Source organism: Dromaius novaehollandiae, chromosome 11 (assembly GCF_036370855.1).
Source record: "Dromaius novaehollandiae isolate bDroNov1 chromosome 11, bDroNov1.hap1, whole genome shotgun sequence".
Lineage (NCBI taxonomy): Eukaryota > Metazoa > Chordata > Aves > Casuariiformes > Dromaiidae > Dromaius > Dromaius novaehollandiae.
In genome coordinates, this window is record NC_088108.1 from 5,965,714 (window position 1) to 5,988,786 (window position 23,073).

Consider the following 23,073-nt stretch of genomic DNA (forward strand, 5'->3'; position numbering starts at 1 on the left):
AAGAAGCATGTAGTGTTGTCCTCGTTTCACAGATAAGAAACGCTCACACTGCTACGTGCCCTTCCCTCATTGATCTCTCATGGCCTCGCATCCTCAGTCTGTTTGGCTTGTTGAGGTCACCCTGACATCAGGTATTTTTTCCCCCCCAGTTCAGTGATCTTTTGCTGTGCCTTCTTCTCTTTTCCCACTGACGTAGCCTTGTTCCCTGCAGTACTTGGACAGCTTATTTCTATTTTTCCTTGTCGATTAAACTGCACTCTCAGCTGCACTGTGCCTAACTGCTGCACTAGGAGCACTCCATACCTGTTCAGAAATGTCCTTCCTAGGCAAAGCCGTAGGCAGACTTCATTTATCAAGTAAAGACTTTCAGGAAAGGTCAGTTAATCTTGATTATCCCTGGAGAACTGTGAGCTGGAAACTGGTCTGAAGGTGTGAACAGCTGAAATAGCTCATTTTTTTTCACAGTCCCAAAATGAACAAAGAATTCCTTGTGGGAAAGAGGCCTGCGTGGGAAGGAATACAAGATGAAACAACAGCTTGACCTCAAGCTTAGGATAATGTGGGATAATGCCCCAGCGAGGCTGGGTAGGAGAGCCTCTTTCCCACATCATTAGCCTGTCACAGAGGACATGATTTGAAGGAGCAGGAGAAAGGAGAAGGCAACCAGTTAAAATGAAGTCAGTAGTGCTTTTTCAGCATCCTTGCCAAACATCACGGCTTATTATTTATTATACAAAAGTACTAAAAGATGCCTTTCAAGCTGTTTTGCCAGTGAGACAAATGGCCTTGCCTGTTACTGCGCGCCTATGGACGCGTAGTGAACATCCTGGCCTTTCCGGTCAACTCTGCTTGCAGTGGGCAATGGTTGAGTGTCCACATGCAACCTGCCAGTTCCTGGGCAGCCCTTAATACTCTCTGGGGTGTTGTTTGCTCATCTGCAAGGGATGGGAAAAGGATACTGCTGCTCCACATTTTCATCCTTGCCTTTTCATGGTAGATTTTGGAACTTCATTTGTACCAGCCCCCTTTGTGCTGTGTAGACTGGGATGTAGCAGTAGATGGTGGGGAAGAAGCTGGGTTACTTTACCTTCAGTGAGAGAGTAAAATGCTTTTTTTAAAATAAATTCTGTCAGTTAAGTGTATTTGCTCTGCCAGCCAAGGAGCAAACTGCCTGAAGCCCACGCAGACAAGTTGCAGGTTCTGCAGTGGGGTCATGGGAGGGATCTTGAGACCGTTCAGAGCCAAGCGCGTATCCCAGCACGAAGGGCTTTGGGCTTTGTTCCAGCCTTTGCTCAAGGGGTTCGGGGTCTGGGGTGCACAGGCCCGAGGGAGTGCTGGGGCCATCTGCTTCGGGTGAACTGGGTCTCGGGATGCTAATCCATCCCTTTGTAACCTTTGAGTTTGGTCTTTGTCGTCTTGTGTTCTGCTTAGGGAACATCAGAAAAAAAATGTAAGGCCATCGCTTGTTAGTATGAACAGAAGCACTATTGCACATCAGTTTATTTCTTTTCACCTTTTGAGCGCAAATTTGAGGTATTGACTTTGATGTGCAAAACTCCAGGTAGTTTGGGTCATGAGTTCCTACGAGGTCTCCTTGCACCTCACGTGCTGTGGCACCAGCTGGGATCAGCCAGCTGCCCTGAATTTCTCCTACATCTGATACCTCGGCGATAATTTTACACTGAGGGCCGTCACATTTAGAAGCTGCCTTCCCCAGGGGCCCAGTAATGTCTGAATTATTTGACATTGAGGAAATGTCAATGGCTCTATTCTCTTTTGTGTTTCTCTGAGCATGATTTGGAGTCAGCAAAGATGGTAACCTTTTCTCTTACACAGAGGCAGAGAGATGTGTGTGTGTGTATATACGCTTATGTGTTTTTAATTAGTTTGTGCAAGTCTGCCCTGAGGTGTGCTGGGAAGAGGATGCGTTTTGTACAGCTAGAAATAAATGCACATAAAATTTGTATATTAAATTTCTCTTAGGGAAAACAGGCTATAACTTCATATTTTACATTTAAGAAAAAAGATAAGTGGAATTAGATGAAAAACTAACTCTGCAAGTATACTATTTTTAATGGTTTTGATACTTTCATGGAGCTTTTCTCAAATGTTTTAAATCCTAACATGAGTCATTAAAACCACTAGTGATTTCTTCAGAAAGTGGAGCACTTCCTGATTCAAACTAACTTGATAACACAGCAAATTAAATAGCTGTTTTAAGCTCTGGTCCTCAAGGATCTGATGGTGAAACCATCTTGTGGTCAGTTCCTCCATAATATTTTTAAATGTCATATTATACCTTCTTTCAAGACGTGAAATGATCTTTGTGTGCATGTACATAAATGTATAAAAATATACATACCCATGCTCGGCCTTGCACATATGCACTTCTAAAAAGTGTATGTTCTCAGATAGCTCTTACAGGATTAGCTTGGACTGTGGAAAGAGGCAGCTCAACCATCCTACTACATGTTCTTTCTGAAGAATACTCAAAAGTTAGGAGACTCTTCTTCAGGTGGTTCAGTAACTTACTGAGAACAACGTACTTCTGAAATGCTGGCAGCTTTTTCATTGTCTGATTTTTCACAGAGTATGGCGCACTGCTGGGGACGGCCAGCCCAGGAGCCTGTGTTGTACGTCAGAGATAACAGCACAAAAAAAGGCTGATGGGGAGCTCTGGTCTGTCTTTCTTCCTAACATAGTTTTCCTACTATTTTACCAAATAATAATCTGCATTTCTGTGGATAAAATTTCTCACATCCAGGAAGATTGTGAGTGCAAACAGAAATTACAAGACCTAGTCTATAAGAGTGAAGTGCAGGGTTTGGCCCTAGATGTTATCTTTAGAAAACCCGAATGGTGTAAGGTCGTAGGAATGTCTGAAGTGGAGCTGGGAAGTCGCGGTATAGAGTCCCTCGCGTTACAATTGAGAACATATGGGCTGCAAAACCCGAGGAGAGCGAACTAAACTGGAAGCAGTACGCAGCAAGAGCCGGAGTCTGGAAGGATCAGGCCCTCCCAGGGATGGGAGGGAATCGCCCAAGACACAAACAAGGGCTATGTGCAATCATGGGTTGTTAGGCACCGTTGCAAAAGTGAAATGCTGGAGGAATCAGTACAAAAAGTGCAATAAAATATGTATTAACATGATGAAATATGTATTGGAATGAATGCTAACTGGGAGAAGTGTGACTCTCAGCTGAAACAAATCTGGCAGCCTACAACTTCGACTGTCTGGGTTACGGAAAAGCCCTATTGCATGTTAGCCCAGCGCACATGTCGAAGAGCTTCCGCGCTGCCTCACTGCACAAAACGCTGCTTGTATATGGCGAGGCCGTGTTTGGAGGGGAATTTCACACCCTTCGATTCCCATTCCCAAAAGGAGGGTCTCTCTGCTTCTTCGGCAGAGTTAGATGCCACTGCAGGTCTTCCCAGGGTGCATTTTGCCGAATCTCTCGTTGTCAGTAAACTTGTCCTCGGGGAGGTGCCAGACGTGCAGGCAGGGAGCCGACGCGGCCTCCGGGGAAGGACAAAGTGCTCACCCAGCCCCGAGCCCCACGGCGGGCCAGTAGCTGGGCCAGCCGGACGCAGTCTGGAAACGAGACGTGTGTTGCACAGGCGCATACGGTGACGTCTTTTCTGTGATAGTCTTTTGCTGAAAGCAGGGAGGACAGATGAAATATTTTCTGTAACCCAGTCCCGTACCCGGGCATTGAGAGAACACTGTAGAAAAATGAGCTGTTCCCCAAGAGGAGAAGCCTGCTCTTAGAAGCCCTGGGCCCAGTTCTGCCCTGACTTATGTCCTCTTCAATTTTGCTTTTTTACTGAGGGTGTTCGCATTGCATAGGGCATGACTGAGGCAGTAACGTAGGATCCTGCAGGACACCACACATTTCTGGGAGCGCAGCGCAACTCCAGCACTGAGGTCTCTTACTGCTCATATTGGACATGGTATGTGAGAGCTTGCAAAGGTGCCTGGTGCAATGGGCCGTCGTGGTTCAGAAAGAGCAGAGCGTGGTGGACACATCTCAACTGAACACGATCCCCGTGGGAGTGAAACTCTGATGCTCCTGCAGTTGTGTTTCTCAGTAGCTGTTTACAGTTCTGGCCATAAACCTACTGTAACGATTACTATTCAGTCACATTTGTGCAAAGCATCAGGGAAGGTTCTCCAGACAGATTAATCACTAATGAATTTGTAATCTGGCTTTGATCACTCATTCCTTTTGAATGCTGGTAGGTGGAGTTTACATGCCAAGATTTTCTGAATAATAAAGATGTTGCCTCTTAGGAGCCTTTGGAATTAATTTTTCAAATTTGGATTTAATATGTATGCTGGACTCTCATGGTTGTTTTTCTCCTAATGTAACTTTGAGAAGAAGAGACATTGGCAAATTGTACAGATATGCAAGCCTCCACACGCTCTTAATGAAATAAAAAGCAACATTGCCTTTGCTTTTGGAGAAAGCTGGAGCAGACACAGACATGCTTGCACTCGTGAAGGCAGAGGGGGTCTTAGCAGAGGAGTTTGAGCAAATGGCTTTTGAAAGTGGTTGACAAAGCGAGGTTCAATCTCTAATCCCTCCGCACCATGGTTTACAGCACTGAAATCTTTCGCAGTGCCAGCAGCATCTCACATCACATATCCAGCAAATAATTACGGTCAGCTTTGACACAGCAAAGTACAAATCTCATTTCTGATGAGGCATAAATGTCAGAATACTGTCTGTGCAATAGCCAAAGCTGCAAATTGTAATTAAAAGCATTTAATTTAAATTAATCTTCATTAGGAATATAATTTTGTCCACATGCAAATTGCTTCAGTGTAATTGTCACAGTTGTAAATAACTAGTTATATTAACCAGCTTTTCTTCAGGGATAAACCGACTAAGAGATTATCAACTGTATTAGAGCAAAAGCAGACAGTGTCTATTTGTGTATCGCTAACAAGTGCACGCAGGGGATTAGTCTGAACCTGACATCCTTGCCTCGGCAAGTGCTGCCGCGTGGCGCCAGCTCACGCATCCCCCTTGGCTCCGAACAAGCCCTGTGCAGAGACGAGAGGAAACCGTCTCGGAAGTCGTATAATTTATGAGAATCTGCTTGCAAGGAGCCCGAGCCAAAGGTCCTCCCCACAGAAGGGATCAGACTTGGACTACCCAAGGGAGCAAAATGTTTTCCTCTAGAATAGCACTAGCTTGAGCCTTGTTCCTGTCTTGTAGCGTGAGAGTTAATGGGAAAAGCCTGCCTTCCCCTTGTTTTCTAAGCAAGTTACCAATGGGATGTGTGTATTGGCTTTGCTGTCCTGGTGCCCACAGGAAAACCGTGCGTTGCAGTGCCTGATGCTGGGCGCCATCAGCAGCCTTCCTCTGACGGAGACAGGCCAACATCTTCCGCTGTTCAAATGGCGTCTGCCAGTAAATTGCTGTAATTCTTCCCTTCCAATCTCCTGATTGCTTATGGAGGTTTAGGGCCTGATCCAAAGCGCGCTGAAGTCGACAAGGTGATTTCCCACTGACTTCTGTGTGATCCGAATCGAGCCCTCTGTGGGGAGCTGAAGGCTGGAACAGGCCCTGGATTCTGCAGAGAGCAACCTGACCTGGATGGAGAGAGGCTGAGAGTAGCTGCTGGAAGACTTGGCTTAGAAAAGGAACTATTTAGTCGTCTTCAATGCCTCAGGAAACAATGCCATGAATGCATGCAAGAAATTAAATAGCACTTGGGAGAGGAGTAAAAATAGACTTGTAAGTGGACCTGAATGCTTGAAACGGATGTCCTAACACCATAGTTTAAAAGTAGAAGGAACTTTAAACTATTGTGAGCGTTCTTCCCAAATAATCTGCACTGTTACTGCTAATTGGCATAAATCTTACTCATAATACCCATAGCAGAGATTTGCACTGAATCCATTGCTAATCCTATAAACTGGTGGGTTTGATAAAGTGGGTTGCTCTGGGCATTGCTAATTTTATTTTCATGCTTCCATTTGCCATCATTCGTTAACCCTCAAATGGCAAGGTGGTCTGCTACGCAAACGAGAAAAGAGCAAGAGTCACCTCCTTAGTAGCTGTAACCGTGAGTAGAAAATGACAACAGAATGAAAACATACAGTCTAAAGTGTTTGTGTACTGCCTGCTGAAAAGGGGCAGGTTCTCATCAGCAGGTCCAAAATTAAATCTAGTACTAGGAAATTCTATATTGAATGGCATTATGGAATGATATTTTCACATAGTTTCCTACTACTGCCCAGGCACCACAATATGTAATAATACTGTTCCTTGCCTCTAACTGTCGTAGATCACATTGTTTAAACTCTGCACCAAATATAAGTATTAGAGCAGCTACCAAGCATTGCTAGCATGAAATTTAGGACTCAGACCTTCCTGTGTTTCCCAATGGGTGTAGTACTAACAAGGGGAAGCTCGAGGACTAAATTCCAGTGTTAGAGTGGATGAGGGATCTCTCATCAGGATACAGGAGATGCCAAAGACTGGATAAAGACTGTCTGAAGTCTTCAGGCGTATCCATTTAAGGCAGAATGAGAGTGTATCGCTGGGGCAAGGTGGGAAGGCTTGCAGTACTGATGCCTTATTTTTAATACAGTATAGGTGAGTTGGGCATCTTAAGGACAATTATGAAAACAGAGGCTCAGCCCACAAGATATGACTTTCATGATATCCATTTATATCCTGAAGAGAAGAAAAATCTGTTCAGGAAAAGGCTGGGAATGTTATCTGCCGACCACTGGCCTAACATTTAAGTCTAGTAGCCAGAATAACACAAACACACACCTTTTCTTATGAATCAACCTTTCCTTGTGATCTAATGTTTAGTTATATGATCACCAGGTATTCCTTAATAGTCGTATACTCACACAGTCTGGCTCTGCTTCCAAGGAGGGAGGTCTGGCTGCAAGATGGTATCTCTGGCTGATCTGATTGAGCGCTGTGGCCGTGACTCACGGGGCAGAACTCAACCAAACCAAAACCGTGGCCGGCTGTACCGCTGCCGACCCTGACCAGCTCGCAGAGAAAAGTGGGGGAAATGAACACTCCCCAGTAAAACTGTTTTCTCATAAATTTACTACTCACCTAGATATTGTGATATAAGTGAAAAGCAGAAGAGAAAAATACACTGTTTGTTATCTAAGGCTAATTTTTTTTCTTCAAAGCAGCCAGAGCTTGTTTTTTTCTTTTACCCCAGAAAGATGCTTTGGAACGAATACGAGAAGAGTGATGCAGAGTATGTATTCTCTTGAGGAACGTAACAAAATATTTAGCCTAGTCTGCAAAGGAAAAACAGTGTCGATTTTTTAAAATTACTTCAGCATGTTTGAGTTCAAGGCAGCACAGCAGAAGCAAAACGCTTGTTAAATCATCCTAGTGTGCTAATATCACAGTAGATTTGATGTTGCAAGCATTGACTGCACCAGCATGTTAATTGTCAGGATGCGATTTTTTTTTTTTTAAGGATGTTCATGTGTTGCCTTATTTGGTCACAGATGCTTTTAGTGCCTCTTGATACAGAGAAAAAGTAAGGGAAAGAAAAAGGGCAGTTGGTTTAGTACCATGACATTTTAGTGAAGTAGCACTGCATTCCCTATGGAAATATATATTCTGGACTGAGCAGTATTTCTTCAGAGAAGATAATGAAAATATAGCTCATGTGTTGTAGGAGAGTGCAATGAACTGGTCTCGTTACAGTTACCTCTCCCTGCTTATTCCTGCTGTGCTGTGCTTCGAGGTGCCGTGGGTCTGCAGTGCATCTTGCACCAGCTGGAGCACAGACCTTTGGGGTTTCTTAGAACAGCCGAGGCCACAGTGCCGGCGCCGGCTGTTTGTCAGCGCGCCGGAGCAAATGGAAAGCATACCAACGTGAGTGCAGAAACAGTCTCCACGGGAGAGGCTGATAGTGCTGGATGACCTGTCAAAAATGATCTGAGATGAAAGGGGAAGGGAGCAAAGGGAAGCTATAAAGCGTCTGAGAAAAAAAATAAAAGAATATAAAGTTTTAGAAGTGCTGTCAGTATATTTAATCAGGAAGTAAAGTCAGATTGATGCTTTGTGTAATTGCTTTGGCTTCGGTAGATTTGTACCAAGAGGCTTGTGTGCTAATACAGATTTGGCCCTTTTGTTTACATTTCTTTTCATAACCGTATCCTCCGTCTTTTTGCAGTGTCTGCATAAGAGTTTAGGTCTGCGCAGCTTATCCACAGCGAGCAGGCAGCGAGCCTTGCTTCCTGCTTGGCTCCCACAACAAATTAAAAAAATGAACCTGTAGCTCTTAACTGATACGAAGGTGTCAGCTTTGCTGAATCTAACAAAGGATTATTTAACATCCTTTTATTTGACTTGTAGGTATGATTTACAGTCTGGTCTCCACTGTTGCAGCAAGAATTCAGAATCAGTGCTTTAGCCTTGGGTTAGTGGGTGCATAAATGAGATCAGAAACTGCCTCAAAACCTGCAAGGAACAGGAAATATTTTATTTTGCTGGGGTGGGAGGGTGTGTCAGTGCTGGAAAGACCTGCAAAAAGAAAAAAAAAATCTACAATATCTATCCCAGGAAGGGTGAAGACTATTGCAAGGTGTGATCTGGCTCATTACTGGCTCGCAGCAGAGTGCTGCTCAGGGTGAGACGCCCGCTGCAACTGCTGCTGGTGGCAGATGCTCATGGTCTTCACACCAGCGGAAAGGAGCCATTTATCATGGAGATGACACAGTCAATCTAGCAGGTGAGGGACGGGGAAGAGACGGAGAGTGAATGATGTGTGAAGAGCTGATGAATTCATGCAGCAAAGGAGAAAAGAGAGAAAACATCCAGATGTATTTCTATGGTTTAAGTAAGAAAAGCGGTACCCAATTATCCCAGCGATGGAGGCACAAAGGAAATGGAAATGTGTGTAACCATCTGCAGCCGGCGGACGTGTGAGCTCATACAGTTGCCCCTGCACCTGTAGAAGTGGCACTTACTATTTCGGGGAGGTTGGAATGGAAATGGATACAGTTCTGCTGCTGAGTCTCTGTCTGTCTCCTATTCCTCTTATTGTATATCTCTTGGGGGAATTTTTTAGCAATTAGCAATTAGTTTTTAATTGCTTTGGTAGTCTAAAACTCATTTTATGAGAAATACTGACCAAATATAAAGATTCTTGCGTGTTTCAGAGAAATAGAAATTAAGTGCATCATAATTTTTCTACCCTCCCCCTCACTCCATCACATAATACTTCATATTTCAAAAAGAAAGGTAATATATTGAAAAGGAGTGTGTTTTATCAGATAACTTCTGCTGCTGCTCTGTGGCAATGATTCAGCCTATGGAGAATATCTCTTGATGTGCTATACATTTATTATAATGACATAATTTGAATGATACTCCCCAAATTAGTGTGGACCCTTTAATATCCCTCCCTGGTGTTGTTTAGTTGGGGTAAGAAATCTATAACCTTCTGCCTTTAGGAATCCCCTTGTTAAATCAACTGCATCTTGGGATCATCTCCAAATGAAATTTGCCTGCTACACAGCAGCAAGGAGACGTGATAGGATTATAAAGCAGGACCATTTTTCACTGCAGAAATGCTTGAACTCACTCCAGACAATTATGCAGCCTGCCATTTTACACACCATCTACTTCAGTCCTCCTGCATCAATTATTCCATTAACATTACTGCATGCTAAGCTAGAACTTGTCACTGGGTCCTGCAGACATGGAAAGGATAACCCATATTTCAAATAAAAAAAGGCATTTTCATTTGAGAGGCTTTGAGACATTCATTTCGGCAGCCTCGCTGCATGTTCTGTGCAAAGTATTTTTATCTCACAGCCTGTTTAACATTGGTTATTTCTACCCTAATGTGGTTTTGCTCAGGACATAATGCTGCATTTTCAATTCAGCTGTCAGCTGAACTGAAAAGACCTGTTTAATTAGAAAAAAATTAATAGCTTTATTCAAAGATTAACAGAAATTAGGGTGAAAACAAAATTGTTCCAGTAGTGAGGGCATAGGCATTTGCTGTAAATTCAGGAAATCTTCCAAAACACAAAGAACATGTTCAGAATTATAATTAAGGAAGTAATTTTAACTCCCTCAAAGAACAGCTTGATGGCAATTGTTACTTTCCTTTAGGTTTAATGTAGCATCTGGTACGATCTAATTTTTAAAGGACACCATTTTTAATTCCCATTAATCTCCAGAATTAACAGTGTAATAAAGATCCTTGCAAACACTGAAATTTAACCAGTCAAAATGCCTTTAGGAGCCTTTTCAGAATATTTTAGCAACTGAGCAACAGCTTAGATGCGATGAGTGGGGTGAAAGGCAAGGCCAGCGTTAATGAGACAGGACCGGTTGCTTCCTCTGATCCTCTTCAAGAATGAGGCTGACTTCAGTCCAGAGGCTGCGAGCGAAGTTATGCTGTTGGAGGACAGGACTGTCAGATTTGGAGATGCGTATTAGGAAAGATGACTTGAAGGTTGAATATGTCATACTTGTGTCTTTTTTCAGTAATGCTTACTGAAACTGAAATGTGAATAGTTTTCCAATATCTGCTTTGGTGAGAAAGTGTTTCAGATTTTTCAGATATTTAACAACACAGAGGTGAACTCATAAAATATGAGCCCAGTGGCTTGTCCAAGAATTAATTAATAGAAGTAGTATCTTTAGAAATGATTAAAATAGCAGAGATATTTGAAAGCCTATGTAGTTTGAGACCCAGACCCTGAATAAAGCAAGCTGCAAGCAACCCAGCGCAAGCTGAGATACAAGTATGTGCATAAGCTGAATTGACAGAATAGTCTTGTGTGGTCAGAAAAAGGCTTTTAATTCAAACTGAAACACGGAGTGCATCTCCCGCAGAAAAAAAAATGTGATAATACATTGCCATAATGCTCATTAACATATGCTGTCTACCACAGACCCTAGGGAAGACAAGGTTATCTGCAGTGAAGTGCGTTAGTGTGTTCCTGCCGCGGTGCCAGGGACGGCACAGTTCGTGCAAAACCTGCTGCCTTCAAAATCAGCAGTGATGTCTGACTTGAGCCGGAGTGTCCTCAAACTGCTCCTGTGATGCACCAGTAATAATGGCAAGTCTGACCCTGATTTTTCCCTGGCACTTACTTTGGAAAGAAGTTATTGATGTCCTCCAGGCACACTGCAATGTGGAGTAACTGCAGTTCTTACAGGAACACGGCCTCAGTGGTAATAGAACATAGCCGCTTGTTTGCATGGTTACCGAACCCGTTCACATTTAATATAATTTCCTTTGTCATTTTGGGTGATTATCAGAGAGAGAATTTCCTCTCTCGTGACTTTGTAGACTGTGTTGCCAAGAGGCTGTGGGAGCAAGTCCTGCTGCTTTGCCCACCTGCGTGATGCTCCCGGTGCTGCCGGATCTTTGCTCGGCCTGACGGCCTCGGGGGACGCTGTCCCTGCCTCCCCTCGCTGTCTGCTGCTGGGTGGTTGGGCAGAACGGGGGGCTCGCAGGAGCAGCGGACTTCTCACCAGAAAGTACAAATGCGTGAATAAATCAGTGGTGTCCCCCGGGAGGGTTCCTCTGTGGCCACTGTCACTGCAGTGTTGGGGAGAAGTGTGCCTCAGCCAAGTCCATAACTGTACCCGGGTGGGTGAAAAAATTTTCTGTGGTAGCTGGTTAATGTATCTGTAACATTCAGGCTGAGAATTAAGTTCCCGATGCATCTAACCATGAAACACTTAACTGGAGGAAGTGTTTTTATTTACTGCTGGCTGGTGAGAGGAGAGAAGTGGGAGCCAGGGACGCCTGCACGGCGGGAGGAGGGAAGGGCCCTCCCCAGGCGCCCCCGTGGCGGGCAGCGGCAGGGAAGGCCGCAATGCCGCCTTAGGCCTGTAGGCAGACAGTGCACGCTGCGGGGGGGGGGGGGGGGGGGGCAGCAGCACCTTGCACAGCAAAACCAGCGAGTTTTACTGCCACCCTCCCCAGCATCTTCTCCAGCTGAAGTCAGAGGTGGGACCGTGGGGACCGCCGCGGGTGCGGAGGAGCGGGGCACACAGGGAAGGGCTTCTTAGGGGAAGCAGGACCAGCTGCGAGGCTAGGTAAGGATCAGCTCTTGGTCTCCTCCAGACCCTTAGAGCTTGCTTATAAGTCGTAAATGCTCAGCCTAGCTTTCTACCACACCGGCCGTGTTGGTCGGCTGATGGTAATACTCTCTGTGCTCGCTGAAGACGGAGGCGGTTGCTTGCGGGCGTGCATCCAACCCACTCGGGCCTGGCACGGGAGTGTTTTGTTTGCTTTTTTAACCAGGGTGAGGAACTATTTACCAGTGCCTTTCCATCACAATCAGCACCGTTGTCGTAGTTAAAAACTTGCACAAAGCCCAACAAGAGCTGTTGTCTTTTATGAAGGTAGGCACAACAGGATCAGCAACAGCTATCAGTTTTAGGAGCTTGTTGCTGGAAATCCCATTATCTGGAAATCTCAGCCCATTGGTTTTTTCAGGCTGACCTTGAGAAGGTTGATAGGCTCCCGGTGCCCCCACTTTCAAGGCTGCCATTTCTCAGTATTGCTTGCCTTGGCCTTGTAGTCGTGCTACTTCCAAAGTCTCTGATGGTCTTTTGTGCTCCAGAACAACTGTTTCCTCTTGGGAGTGACAAAGGGGGACACTTAGGAAGAATGGTTTGGCAGGTCTCTGGACTCATACGTGCTACCTGTTTTTTGGCAATTTGCGCTGGAAATCTTTCCTTTCCTGGTATTAACCTGTCACCTAGGATTTATGGTTTTATGGTTTTCTGACTGGAGAAAGTGTGATCTTTTATATATTGGTGTTGATGTCTGTGCTGCTCACGCCCCTGAACTGCACAGCACATTTGTCCTCAGCATAATACCCGTGTGAATGCGAGAACAAGCCTTTCTTCTAGGTAAAAAGAACCAGCAGCCTGAATATCTGTTTCATAGTCCCCTCCATATGAATAGGGAATGGGATAACAAACTAACCTTTCTTCCAGGGGCTAATTGGATTTCACACAGTTTGGAAGCACCACTTATTCACCAGATATATTAAATTCAGTTTTAACATTCCTACTGGATATATTGCCTATTGTCTTTTTCCCCCTATTTTTTATTTCTATTTCAAACTGATCTTTTTTCAATACTTGAATAAATAGGCACCTTGTGCTGCAGCCCTTTCAACAGCAGCATTTCTTCATGCATGAAGTCTTACAAGCTGCGGTAAATATACATGCATGAATATTTCTTACTCTACTTGAATAAGCATCACAGAATCAGTCTAAGTAATACATGTTGGTCAGAAGCTGGTGTCCTTACTCTGGTTTAGCTGCACTATAACAAAATAGTCCAAGTGGATGTAAAGCACCTATAATCAACCTAATGTATTATTCAGCCTAATTAAGAGCATCTGGGTTTTTCATCAATTAAAAAAAACAAAGTTGGAGAAATGATGAAAAGCAGTGTAAAAATTCCCTAGCACATCACAGAAAACACTTGAATCATGGCAACTTGGCCAGAATTTTCTCTGCTGGAGGTGAGAAAGGAGGAAAAAATCTCTACAGAAGAGTGGAGTTTGTTTGTTTTAACCAGTCTAGACTTAATGGTGAGCCATGGCTCTCCATGAAAACAAGAGAGCTGCAACCTTTGACAAATGTTTTCAGCAATGGAAGTGTCACTTTAGGCTTTTACAGAGAGCAGTGAAGGGAGCAAATTATGGGCCCTGAAACCTAGATGGTAGAGACGCTTCTTCCTTCCCCTCGTGATGGCTCACTGCGATCACAGGAGTGAGGGACAGCATGACCTTGGTCTCACCAGGCTTCCACGTGGATGTTCGGCAGCACGGGAGAGCAGAGGCCAGAGTCCGCTTCCTGTAACGCTGGGTAGCTCAGAGAGCGGCTTCCCAAAGAGGGTTTAATTGCACATGCTTCCTTGGCATGGGCTGGGTGTACTGGAGTGCTCCTGCTTCATCTGTGGATGTCAACATCCTTGATTTTTTGGTTCATCTTTCTGTTGCTCATCCATTTTAAGCCATATTTTTTCCTAAGAGCAGATCAGTAATTCTGTTTCTGTGAATTGCAAATGTGTAATCTATTGAGTGGGTGTGTGCAAACTTAAAAAATAATTGAATCCAAACATCCTTTCTTTTTAAATGCAGGAAACCAGAATCTAATAAAATGTAAATCAGTTCAGTGTCTACTCTGGGCTTGCAGTCATGTCTTTAGACTGTTATAAAAAAAACTGTATTAAGTGCTGTGCATTCCAGTATCAACATCTTTATTTTCCATTACATCTCCTTAACCTCTTAAGTCTTCTGAAATCTCCTTTCTGGACATGTGGCGAAGAGCTTGTGAGAGAAGAGAAAGTAATTCCTGTAAAGTCCACTGGGCATGTTCATTAGTTCCAGATATTCACTCTGACACATGACCTTGTTCCGGACAAGTCTCTGTGTTTTGTTTTTGTATCATGCTTTATTGATTGTAAACACATAACTGATTAATTGTAAAGCAAAGTTTCCTTCATGATTTAGGACTTTGGCTTTTCAGATCTGAAATAAACATACCACTGCCACTTTGACTTGTAGTAAAGGTGCTGGTATACAAAGAAGTCCATCAGATTTCTGGCTTGATTTAAACCAGAGTTTGAACAGAGTTTAGTTATGGTCTCAGCTCAGTTAAGTTCTCAGTGCCTGTTTAGCTCCTGCTCTAACTTCTGAGCTCCAGCTACATTTTCTAGTGCTTGGATGTCGAGAGAGAATGGACGTTTGCAGGATTCTAAAATACGTTAGTTATCTTCAGCTGACAGGCGCTCTGATATGCTGAATTCTGTAGCATTTATCAAAGCAACTTAGAGAATCCACGTAAGTGTTCACTCAGTTCTGCCGTTGATGGGCTTTATGTACATGTTGCATACAAATTCTCTTCTATGGCCTCTACAGACTTAAAGGAAATTATTTCTGAAGACAATTTCCTCCCCTGCTCTGAGCTTAGGAGGCTTCCAAACTGCAGAAGTGTGACAGTTTGAAGAAGAAAGCAAATAGACATCTTTCTTCTCCCTGAGCATTTGCAGAAATGCAGGGTACAGTTGAGCCTCTCCCTGAGCATTTGCAGAAATGCAGGGTACAGTTGAGCCTGCCCCTGTGCTGGGATCTTTTCCTGTTCTGTCTTCTAAATCCTTGAACAGGAGGGATATGAGAGAGAAAAGTTATCAAAGTCATCATGACCAATGGAGGAAGAAAGAGAGGAAGAAGCCTAGTGCTGGCCCAACTTTGCCTAAGGCTTCTGGAGAATCAGGCCACTGGTTCAAGATGAAAGCCCCTAAGATGGAAGAAATTCAGCTCCTTGTCAATCCTGTTGTGATCTTACTGCAAATCTCCTTAGCCAGATCTCTTCTTGCCGTCTTAGGCAGAGATCTTTGCATGCGAGGAAGAGATGGAAAGTCCGGGGGCAGGATTATGCACATAAATCACTCTCAGAAGAGTCACTAGCTACAGCATCTGCCCGTTTGCCGTACAGCTTGACCTGGCTCCACTAGCTATGAATAGGAACCTCTGATAAAGCCATTTCTCAAAGACAGGGCGGAAGACAGATCGGTTAACCCTCCGAGTGACACGCTCCTTCTCAGAGACGTGCCCCTGCTCCTCTTTTGCAAACGGTGAAGGCCAGTCCAGGCTGCTGGAAGCCTCCCGCTGAAGTGCCAGCCCAGGAGCTGCAGAGCCTCATCAAGCGGTGAAAGTAATGGAAATGTGGCAGCGGTCTGTGTTGCTGCTGTGCTAATCTTCATATTTGTGGTAGCTGAGAGTGACGGTGAGGTCGACCCACTAGTCACGCAGACCCAGCAAACTGCGTCATGCTGCACATTATTAAGGGGAGCAGGAGGTGCTGGTTAATCACAACACCTTTTTAAAGCACAGCATGGTTTTACATTGGTAGATCATTCAGACTTTTAAATGAAGCTATATTGTTTAAACTGGAAGATAAAGGCTTTTAATTTCTAGTTCCTTTTAGTTATTTGTCACTGAATTATGGGTTTTAGATACTACTGCTGTCTCCTGGAGGATAGTAGAAATAGCCGTTTATTCACGACTCTGCAGGAATAGCCTGTGTATTTACTGCTCCTTTTGCAGGTGAACACAGAACAATGTCTGCAGTGTCACAGAAATTTCAGCCAAAAGAAAGCTCACATCCAGAAAGACATTTGAAGCAAGCTCCATTTTGTCCAAATCCTGAAAAATGCTTAGTTCTACAATTCCTGTATGAAAATGAAGAGGGAGGCTCAGCATCTCTCAGAAGGCCATATCTTTCCCTTCTGCAATTAAAATTGCTGCAGCAGACGCTAATGGAGTGTCACTGCAGAGATCCCCTCTTGGAAATCCTAGCTACATTGCCCTCTCAGGGAAGGCTTTTTCTAATATAAGCAGAGCAGGATTTCATTTAAGGAGAAAATACGCCATGTTTAATAAAAACCTAAGAAATTGCAAATGGTCTTGCGCTCCCTAAAATCTCTGTTAATATCTACCAATTTCTATTTCTTCTATAATTTATATTATAAAGTTAAAAAAATCAAACCTTAACACAAAGAAGAAAATCCATGAAATCTATTAGAAATAATTGCTTTGCAAGAAATAAATTTGTGCCTTGTCTACCCTACTGGAGTGTGATGACACAACTTGCTTCATTAGAATTGTTTAAGCTACAGGAAATAGATTGTAAACATTTCATGCAATATGATCCTTTTTAAGTCAATATTGTTTTTTTAATCCTGAATTTCAAATTAAATATGATCCTCTTTTGAAAAAAGACATGCACATTTATCTTGGAGATGAATACTATTTATCCTATTTACTGTAGTTTTTCTTTTGTATACACAAGTTTAATCTGTCATTACAATGAAAAAAGTTTGGAAATTAAAAACTGTAAAAGGACAAAATCTTACTAATCTGATGGTTTCCAGTGTCATTGCCAGTGGTTCATGTAACAGTCATGCCAGCAAAATTGCCATTTTCAGGTAGTAGCATAGATCCTTGCACTAGCAGGCTATTATCAGTTTTCTGTCCTGCGCTTTAACAAATTAATGGATAACAGCAAAATGCAGAATTTAAAGCAGTGATTTTCAGGTTATTGGCTGGATACGTTTTTGTTGATGTGCACTTTGCTGGTCAAGAGCAGCCCTGCGCTGGGAGACAGAAGGGTGAGTCCTGGCTAAGGGGGGTCTGCAGCCGGCCGGCCCAGCAGAGCCGCTCGCTGCCCTCTCGCGGCATGGCCTGCGCGGCTGCGCGCATCCAGAGCTTTCCCCGCTGGTGCTTTTGCCAGGCACCGCTTGGGCAAGCTGGGTCTGATGCAGTAAGATCCAGCCCTTAAGGCACATGTTTCCGCAAAGAAAGTTTATTCCAGCAACTGCATGTTGACAGTAGTACATATGGGACATGCTGCAGGGACATACAGTAATGATCAAGGCATCCAGAGCAAGGATTTACAATTAATAAACAAAAGTGAAATAGGAAATACCGCATACATGGCAAACAGAGGCAATGGAGCTAAGTTAAAATTGCATAACGTGATGCATTTGCTCAGCTTTGCTGTTTGGCACTGTTTGAAGGGAGGAGCAGGGCTGTTTTTTGGGTGTCTTTTCTGCTGTATTATGGTGGGTTTTTAGAGTGGAAATTGCAGCAGGAAAGAAAAGGGAAGAAGTAAAGCAAATACAGAAATTATCATCTCCTGACTGCTAGGAGCTCAATGAGCAGACTGTTCTTTATCAGCCTTCAGTGCTCAGCCAGCCAGCTCATCATAGTTACAAAACATGCACAATATCTCACTATCTGAAGGAACAAGAATGCAACAAAGTGAGTTGCAAGTATCCCTGCCTGACATGTAATCAGGTTTCTATCCTTGGACATGCTTGTAGTTTTCCACCACATTTGGACTTTTGAATTATTTCTGAAGGTTTTCTTCATTGCCTAGTTTTTCTTTTTGCTTCTGGTGGCGGTGGGAAATCAAGGAGAAAATACACATTTTGTATCATGACTTGGAGACAGTAAAAGTACCTCTAGACTCTTTCTGATTTCATCTAAAAGGCTGCAAACTTTTCGAATCCTTATGTTGTGATCTAGCTTAGCACTGAGTTAACTACACGGTGTTTCCATCCTGAAGGGTGAGTGAAGCAACCTGTGAGTCTTTTCCGTGGTATAAGTACACTGCACAGCATTCAGATGGGAACTTGTGTGTTCAGCCAAACCCAATAATTTGCAAATGAATCAATGGCACACATCCTCAGGACTGCAATACCCTGCCCTGGTTTGAAATGTCATCTTTTCTGTGGGAGAATTCCTTATAGGTAATGTGTTAACTACTTTCAACCTAATTTTAGTCAAATAGAAATTAGAGTTCATTGAAGGTTGCCAAGAAAATTCTACTTTTGATTGAAGCCATAGCAGTTTTCAGCTTGCTCCATTTTGAAAGCCACGCAGATGTGAAAAGCAGGCTTTTCGCTATGTTTGGCATTGTAGCCAGAGCCGGCACTCTTAGGCTCTGCTTTAATTACACAGTATATTAACCAGTGTGAAATTCTCAGCCATATTAGGATAGCCAAAAGCCTTCTTTATATTTAATTTATTAGAGCTTGAAATTAACTTTTCACAGTCCAGCTCAGCCAGATCAGTAGATAGGGAAATTCAGCTCCCTCTACAGTAAGTCTCCCACTGTTCTTTCCAGTGCCCTCCGCAGTCCCTTGCTGTGCCCTGACCCTCTGCGAAGACCCCGTGTCCAGCCCTGCCGCAGCCAGGGACAGCGGCTGTCAGCCTGGCGCCTCCGTTGCCAACATCAGTGCTGATCTTGCAGGTGCTTGGAATGGCCTCAGAAATGGAGCCTGGGGTTTTTTTAGCTGTTTACCCTTTTCTCACAGGTGCACGCTTGTGTCGTTGAGCCCACCCAGGCGCTGCGGAGCGCTGCTGGTGGGCTGCAGCAGGCTGCTGGGTGCCGGGGGTGTTCCCATGTGCTGTGCGCAAGGACGAGCAGGTTTTGTCCTCGTGGCACAGCACTGACTCATTGGATGGCTGGTTCAGGGACGTCAGGACCTCAGGCTGAAGCTCAGGGGAGGGAAGAGCCAGCAAAGTCAATCGGGTGGAGGTCCCTTGGTGTCTCCTAAAGAACCCTGTGCCCTTTGCAGGCGGGTGCTGTGCTGAGCATTTGCCTCTTGATGGCTGCACAGCTGCTTGGAACATGGAAACGCTCCCAACATTTCCGCAGTAACTTCTTTCCTTCCTTAAAAATAACAGCGCTACTTTACACTTCATACTGGTTTTCAAAGTGTTTTGTGAGGAGGGAAGAGCATCATCCCTCTTTGCTTCGGAATACAAGCTGTCAGCCTGCCAGAGCCTGAAAAAAGGGATTTTCTGCAAGACATTGATGACAAGTCAAGTGTTTAAGGTTCTCTCCAAAGTGCAATGATGTACACATTTCCCCCTAGTCACTGCACTGAGATGACACAAGTTAACACCAGTTACCCGGAGATAACACAACAGCATTAACCTGAGTTATGGTGCAATTACCACTGGTTCCAGGGGAGTTACCATGTGCGTAGTTATCTTGCTGTCTCTATGTAACCACCTCCATAATTTCATTGGTAACCGGGTAATTAATGTGCCACAAATTTAACTGTGCAGGGAGTAATAGTAAAGATCCGAATGGCTCTTTATTAACACTGCAGCACCGAACGAAGTGGATTTTGGACTGTGACTGTCAGTGCTGTGCTGGCCGATCGGGAAGATGCACAGGGAGGCTCCAGCTCTTCCAGCCAGCCCACCACGCAGTGACAGGGACGGGGAGAGGGAGGGCAATGCAGCTGGTGCTGAGGTCTCCTCGCCATCTCTGTAAGCTACTGGGGTGCAGAGGTGTTACCTCTTTCTGAAGTGCTAATGGTGTTGAAGAGGAGGTTCCTTCTGTAGGAAGGTGTTGCCTTTCAGCCCTTTTTTATACTCCCACTAAAATAAGCAAAGCCACTGATGGCCACAGCACGCAGCTGCAGTTGGCTGAACTTGGTTTCAGAGCATTTCCCACACCCATGTGGGCTGGGATCTGGGCAAGGTTTAATGTGAGTGCCGTCACAGTCTTTTTTCACTTGGAGCAAAACTTGTCTATTCTTTCATGTGTGCATACTGTATTTAGGGTAGAAGACAGGGGTGAGGGGCTATGCCTCCTGCAGCATGTGCCAGCTGAGGGAGGTGAGCTGGAGCAGAGCCAGGCCCACCTCTCTGGAGAGGGAGCATCAGCAGGTCTTGATGTGTCTTAGGATATCTCCATGTGGCTTCAATTCTCATTATGGTGGAAACGTAGGATGGGATTGGGGGCCCATTTCCTTGCAATTACATGCAGGTATGAAGTAGGTGGCTGTGCCAGAAAGGCCCAGAGAATATCCATTCCCACCCCTGTGCACTCCACAGAAAGTTTCTTAACACCCTGTAAGAAACCCGAGTCCTGTTGCAAGCAAACAAAAAATAATAACCTGGGAACAATGTCTTCAAATACACTATATTGCAGAAAAGGAGTAGGAGCAACCAAGGGTGTTGCCATTGTCCCAGGTCACTTCCAGATCAGGATTTTATTTGTCGCACTGCTCAGATGCTCCTAGAGAGCTTGTCATGCCCCACGGTATCAGAAAAAAGCAAACGGGGTGCTCTGGCTGTCAAGAGAGCTAAGGCATCCTCCAGCCACTGAGATGGTAGTGCTCAGCCAGCAGGGATGACAGTGATGGGTGGCAATTTTGTCTTCTACTTCCCCTCCCAGCTAATTACAGAGAAACAGGAGGACAAAAGACAAAGTTACCAGCTTGATGCATCCTTTTGCGCCTGCAGGGCTCAGCGCAGCCTTGGAGCAAGGTTTATCACTCAGACCTGCGTTTGAGAACTTAAAGTCTTTAGAACTTTCTTCGTTTTCCGTGTTCCTTTTAAGCAGATATTTTGTTTGATTTTTTCTGACCAATCAATAGAACCTCTTGATCTTGTTAAAAATATTGTTAAAATAACAACACATCCATCATCGGTCGAGTACTAAGGTGAGTTACAGATCCCCGCCAGTTGAACATGCTTTCATCGGGGATTAGCTCCCAGGGTGACTGCATTTTAAACTTCCCTTCCTCGCAGCACGCTTCCTGAGACCTGTCATGCATTTTCAGATTTCCGAACTCTCAGATGTCAGTTCTCTGAGAAAATCAGAGGATCTGGAGCTCCCTCGTCTTGTGCGTTGTTTCCATTCATCCCCGGCTCCATTCAACGCTGCACGGCAAGGCGCAGGGTCTGGAGCTCCAGATGCTGCAAAACATAATTTCCGCCCATTTAGGAAGGCAGAATAGGAAGTGAGGTGTTCAGAGACATTAGCCATCGTGACCGTGACTGCTGTGCATCTCAGACAGCTTCCTACACCCCACTCTCTGTGGCTCGGTACCTTCTTCGTGGTCCTTTGCTTTTGCAGGTCTTTTTGGCACTAAGGTACTCATCAGTGTGGGCAATGGTGTCACAGCCTGTGACACAATGTGGCCTGGGGGGCCACCCCCGCTTCGTGTTTCAGAGGTATATCAGGAATGCCTGAATCATTCCTTAGGATGACTAATGTAGCTTGTCAACTCCAGGATGGACTGGAAAAGCCATACCTCACTGGATTTTGCAAGGTGGTTGGGATTTTTTCTTCATTTTTTTAATTATACTGTTACGGTTGACTTGCCGGAAAACATTGTGTGTTGTGCAACAAGCTTATAGAAAAAAGGACTGAATTAGCACAGGATGGGGGGAACAGCGAAGCAGTACCTTCATGCTTAAATTAAAACTGAGCCACATCAGAATGTTGCCAATTAAAAATAAAATAAATGACTTTGCTCTCTCTGTAGGTGACCTGTCTCCATGATTTCTTTGGGGATGATGATGTGTTTATCGCCTGTGGTCCAGAAAAATTCCGCTATGCACAGGATGACTTTTCTCTGGATGAAAGCGGTAACATCAAACACACACTGCTCTCCAGTCTGTGTTTTTATTTGATTTCCTTTCAATTGCTTGTATTGGATAATAATAATGCTGCATGCTTTTGTGCTGTTTTTTAAGATATAGTATATGGACTACAACATCCTTTTAGCATATTGGAACAGTCAGCTAATATTATAATCTGGCAAACACTGACAGATGTAGCCTCTGTCGAAATAGGTGGAATTCTACAGTATACCACCATTTTGACATCTGTTGAAAAATCCAGTAGTGTATATCCTTTCAGTTTTATCCAGTTGCACTCAGTTGGATATATTTTTCTTGTGAACTAAACAGCAAAAAAAAAATCTCTACTTTTCTGATCAAGAGAAACACATATATACACACACACCGAGTTCATCACTCTTGTCCTTATGCATGTAAGTGAACATTAACCAATGGGAGCAAGCATAGTTAAAGGGAAAAATCTCTCCACTACTTTCTTCTGCTGACTGAAAAAGGAAAAAGCTGAAAGGGATAATAATTCCCACCTTAGGTGGGGCAGCACCAGTATTTCTCCCCATTACAACTGCAGCCACAGATAATGTGATAATGCAAGTCTCTATGATCAGGTAAACCATGAAATCTTTGATTTCAGAGAACATACAGAGCTTGCTTGTAGCATTTACCACCTACCCCACCTGGCGACTGTGCATACCGGTAGCGCAGCTGTGCGCCGGTGCCTGTGAGTTAATCCAGCCCATTTAAACTAGGGGAAGATGTGGTCTCCAAACATTCAGACCCATATTTCCCGAAGCTCTAGGTATCTTGTGTAAGGAACAGGAGTCTCATGTGCTACAAACTGACTCAGGATTGAAGACCAAACAGGACTTCTGTTGTATACCAGGAAGCCAAGCAGCCTCTAATCTCCAAGCACTGCATTTTTGTGACTCCTTTGCAAGCCTGATTTTATTTGATGCTGGTACTTCTGACCTCTGTACTCCAGATGAACCCATTTGGTGGTCTTTGGTATTTCAAAGAAAGTTTCCAAGGTTCAGCTGAAACATTGCAGACGGAGAATAAAGCCTGTGTCAGGCTGGGGAAGCAATCTGTAACCTGAGCTTCATATTTTATTTTAACACTCCACAGTT

At 44.2% G+C, this 23,073-nt stretch overlaps 1 protein-coding gene across 4 annotated transcripts in view; it reads left to right on the top strand.

The window, feature by feature from the left end:
• The window catches only part of DCX (doublecortin), a 142,012-nt gene that overhangs the window by 91,702 nt on the left and 27,237 nt on the right, over window positions 1-23,073 (top strand). For all 4 annotated transcript variants that reach the window (XM_026100127.2, XM_026100143.2, XM_064518125.1 and 1 more), the window contains one exon: window positions 21,853-21,955. In XM_026100127.2, coding sequence (XP_025955912.1) covers window positions 21,853-21,955 — 103 coding nt within the window. The remainder of the gene's footprint in view (window positions 1-21,852; window positions 21,956-23,073) is intronic.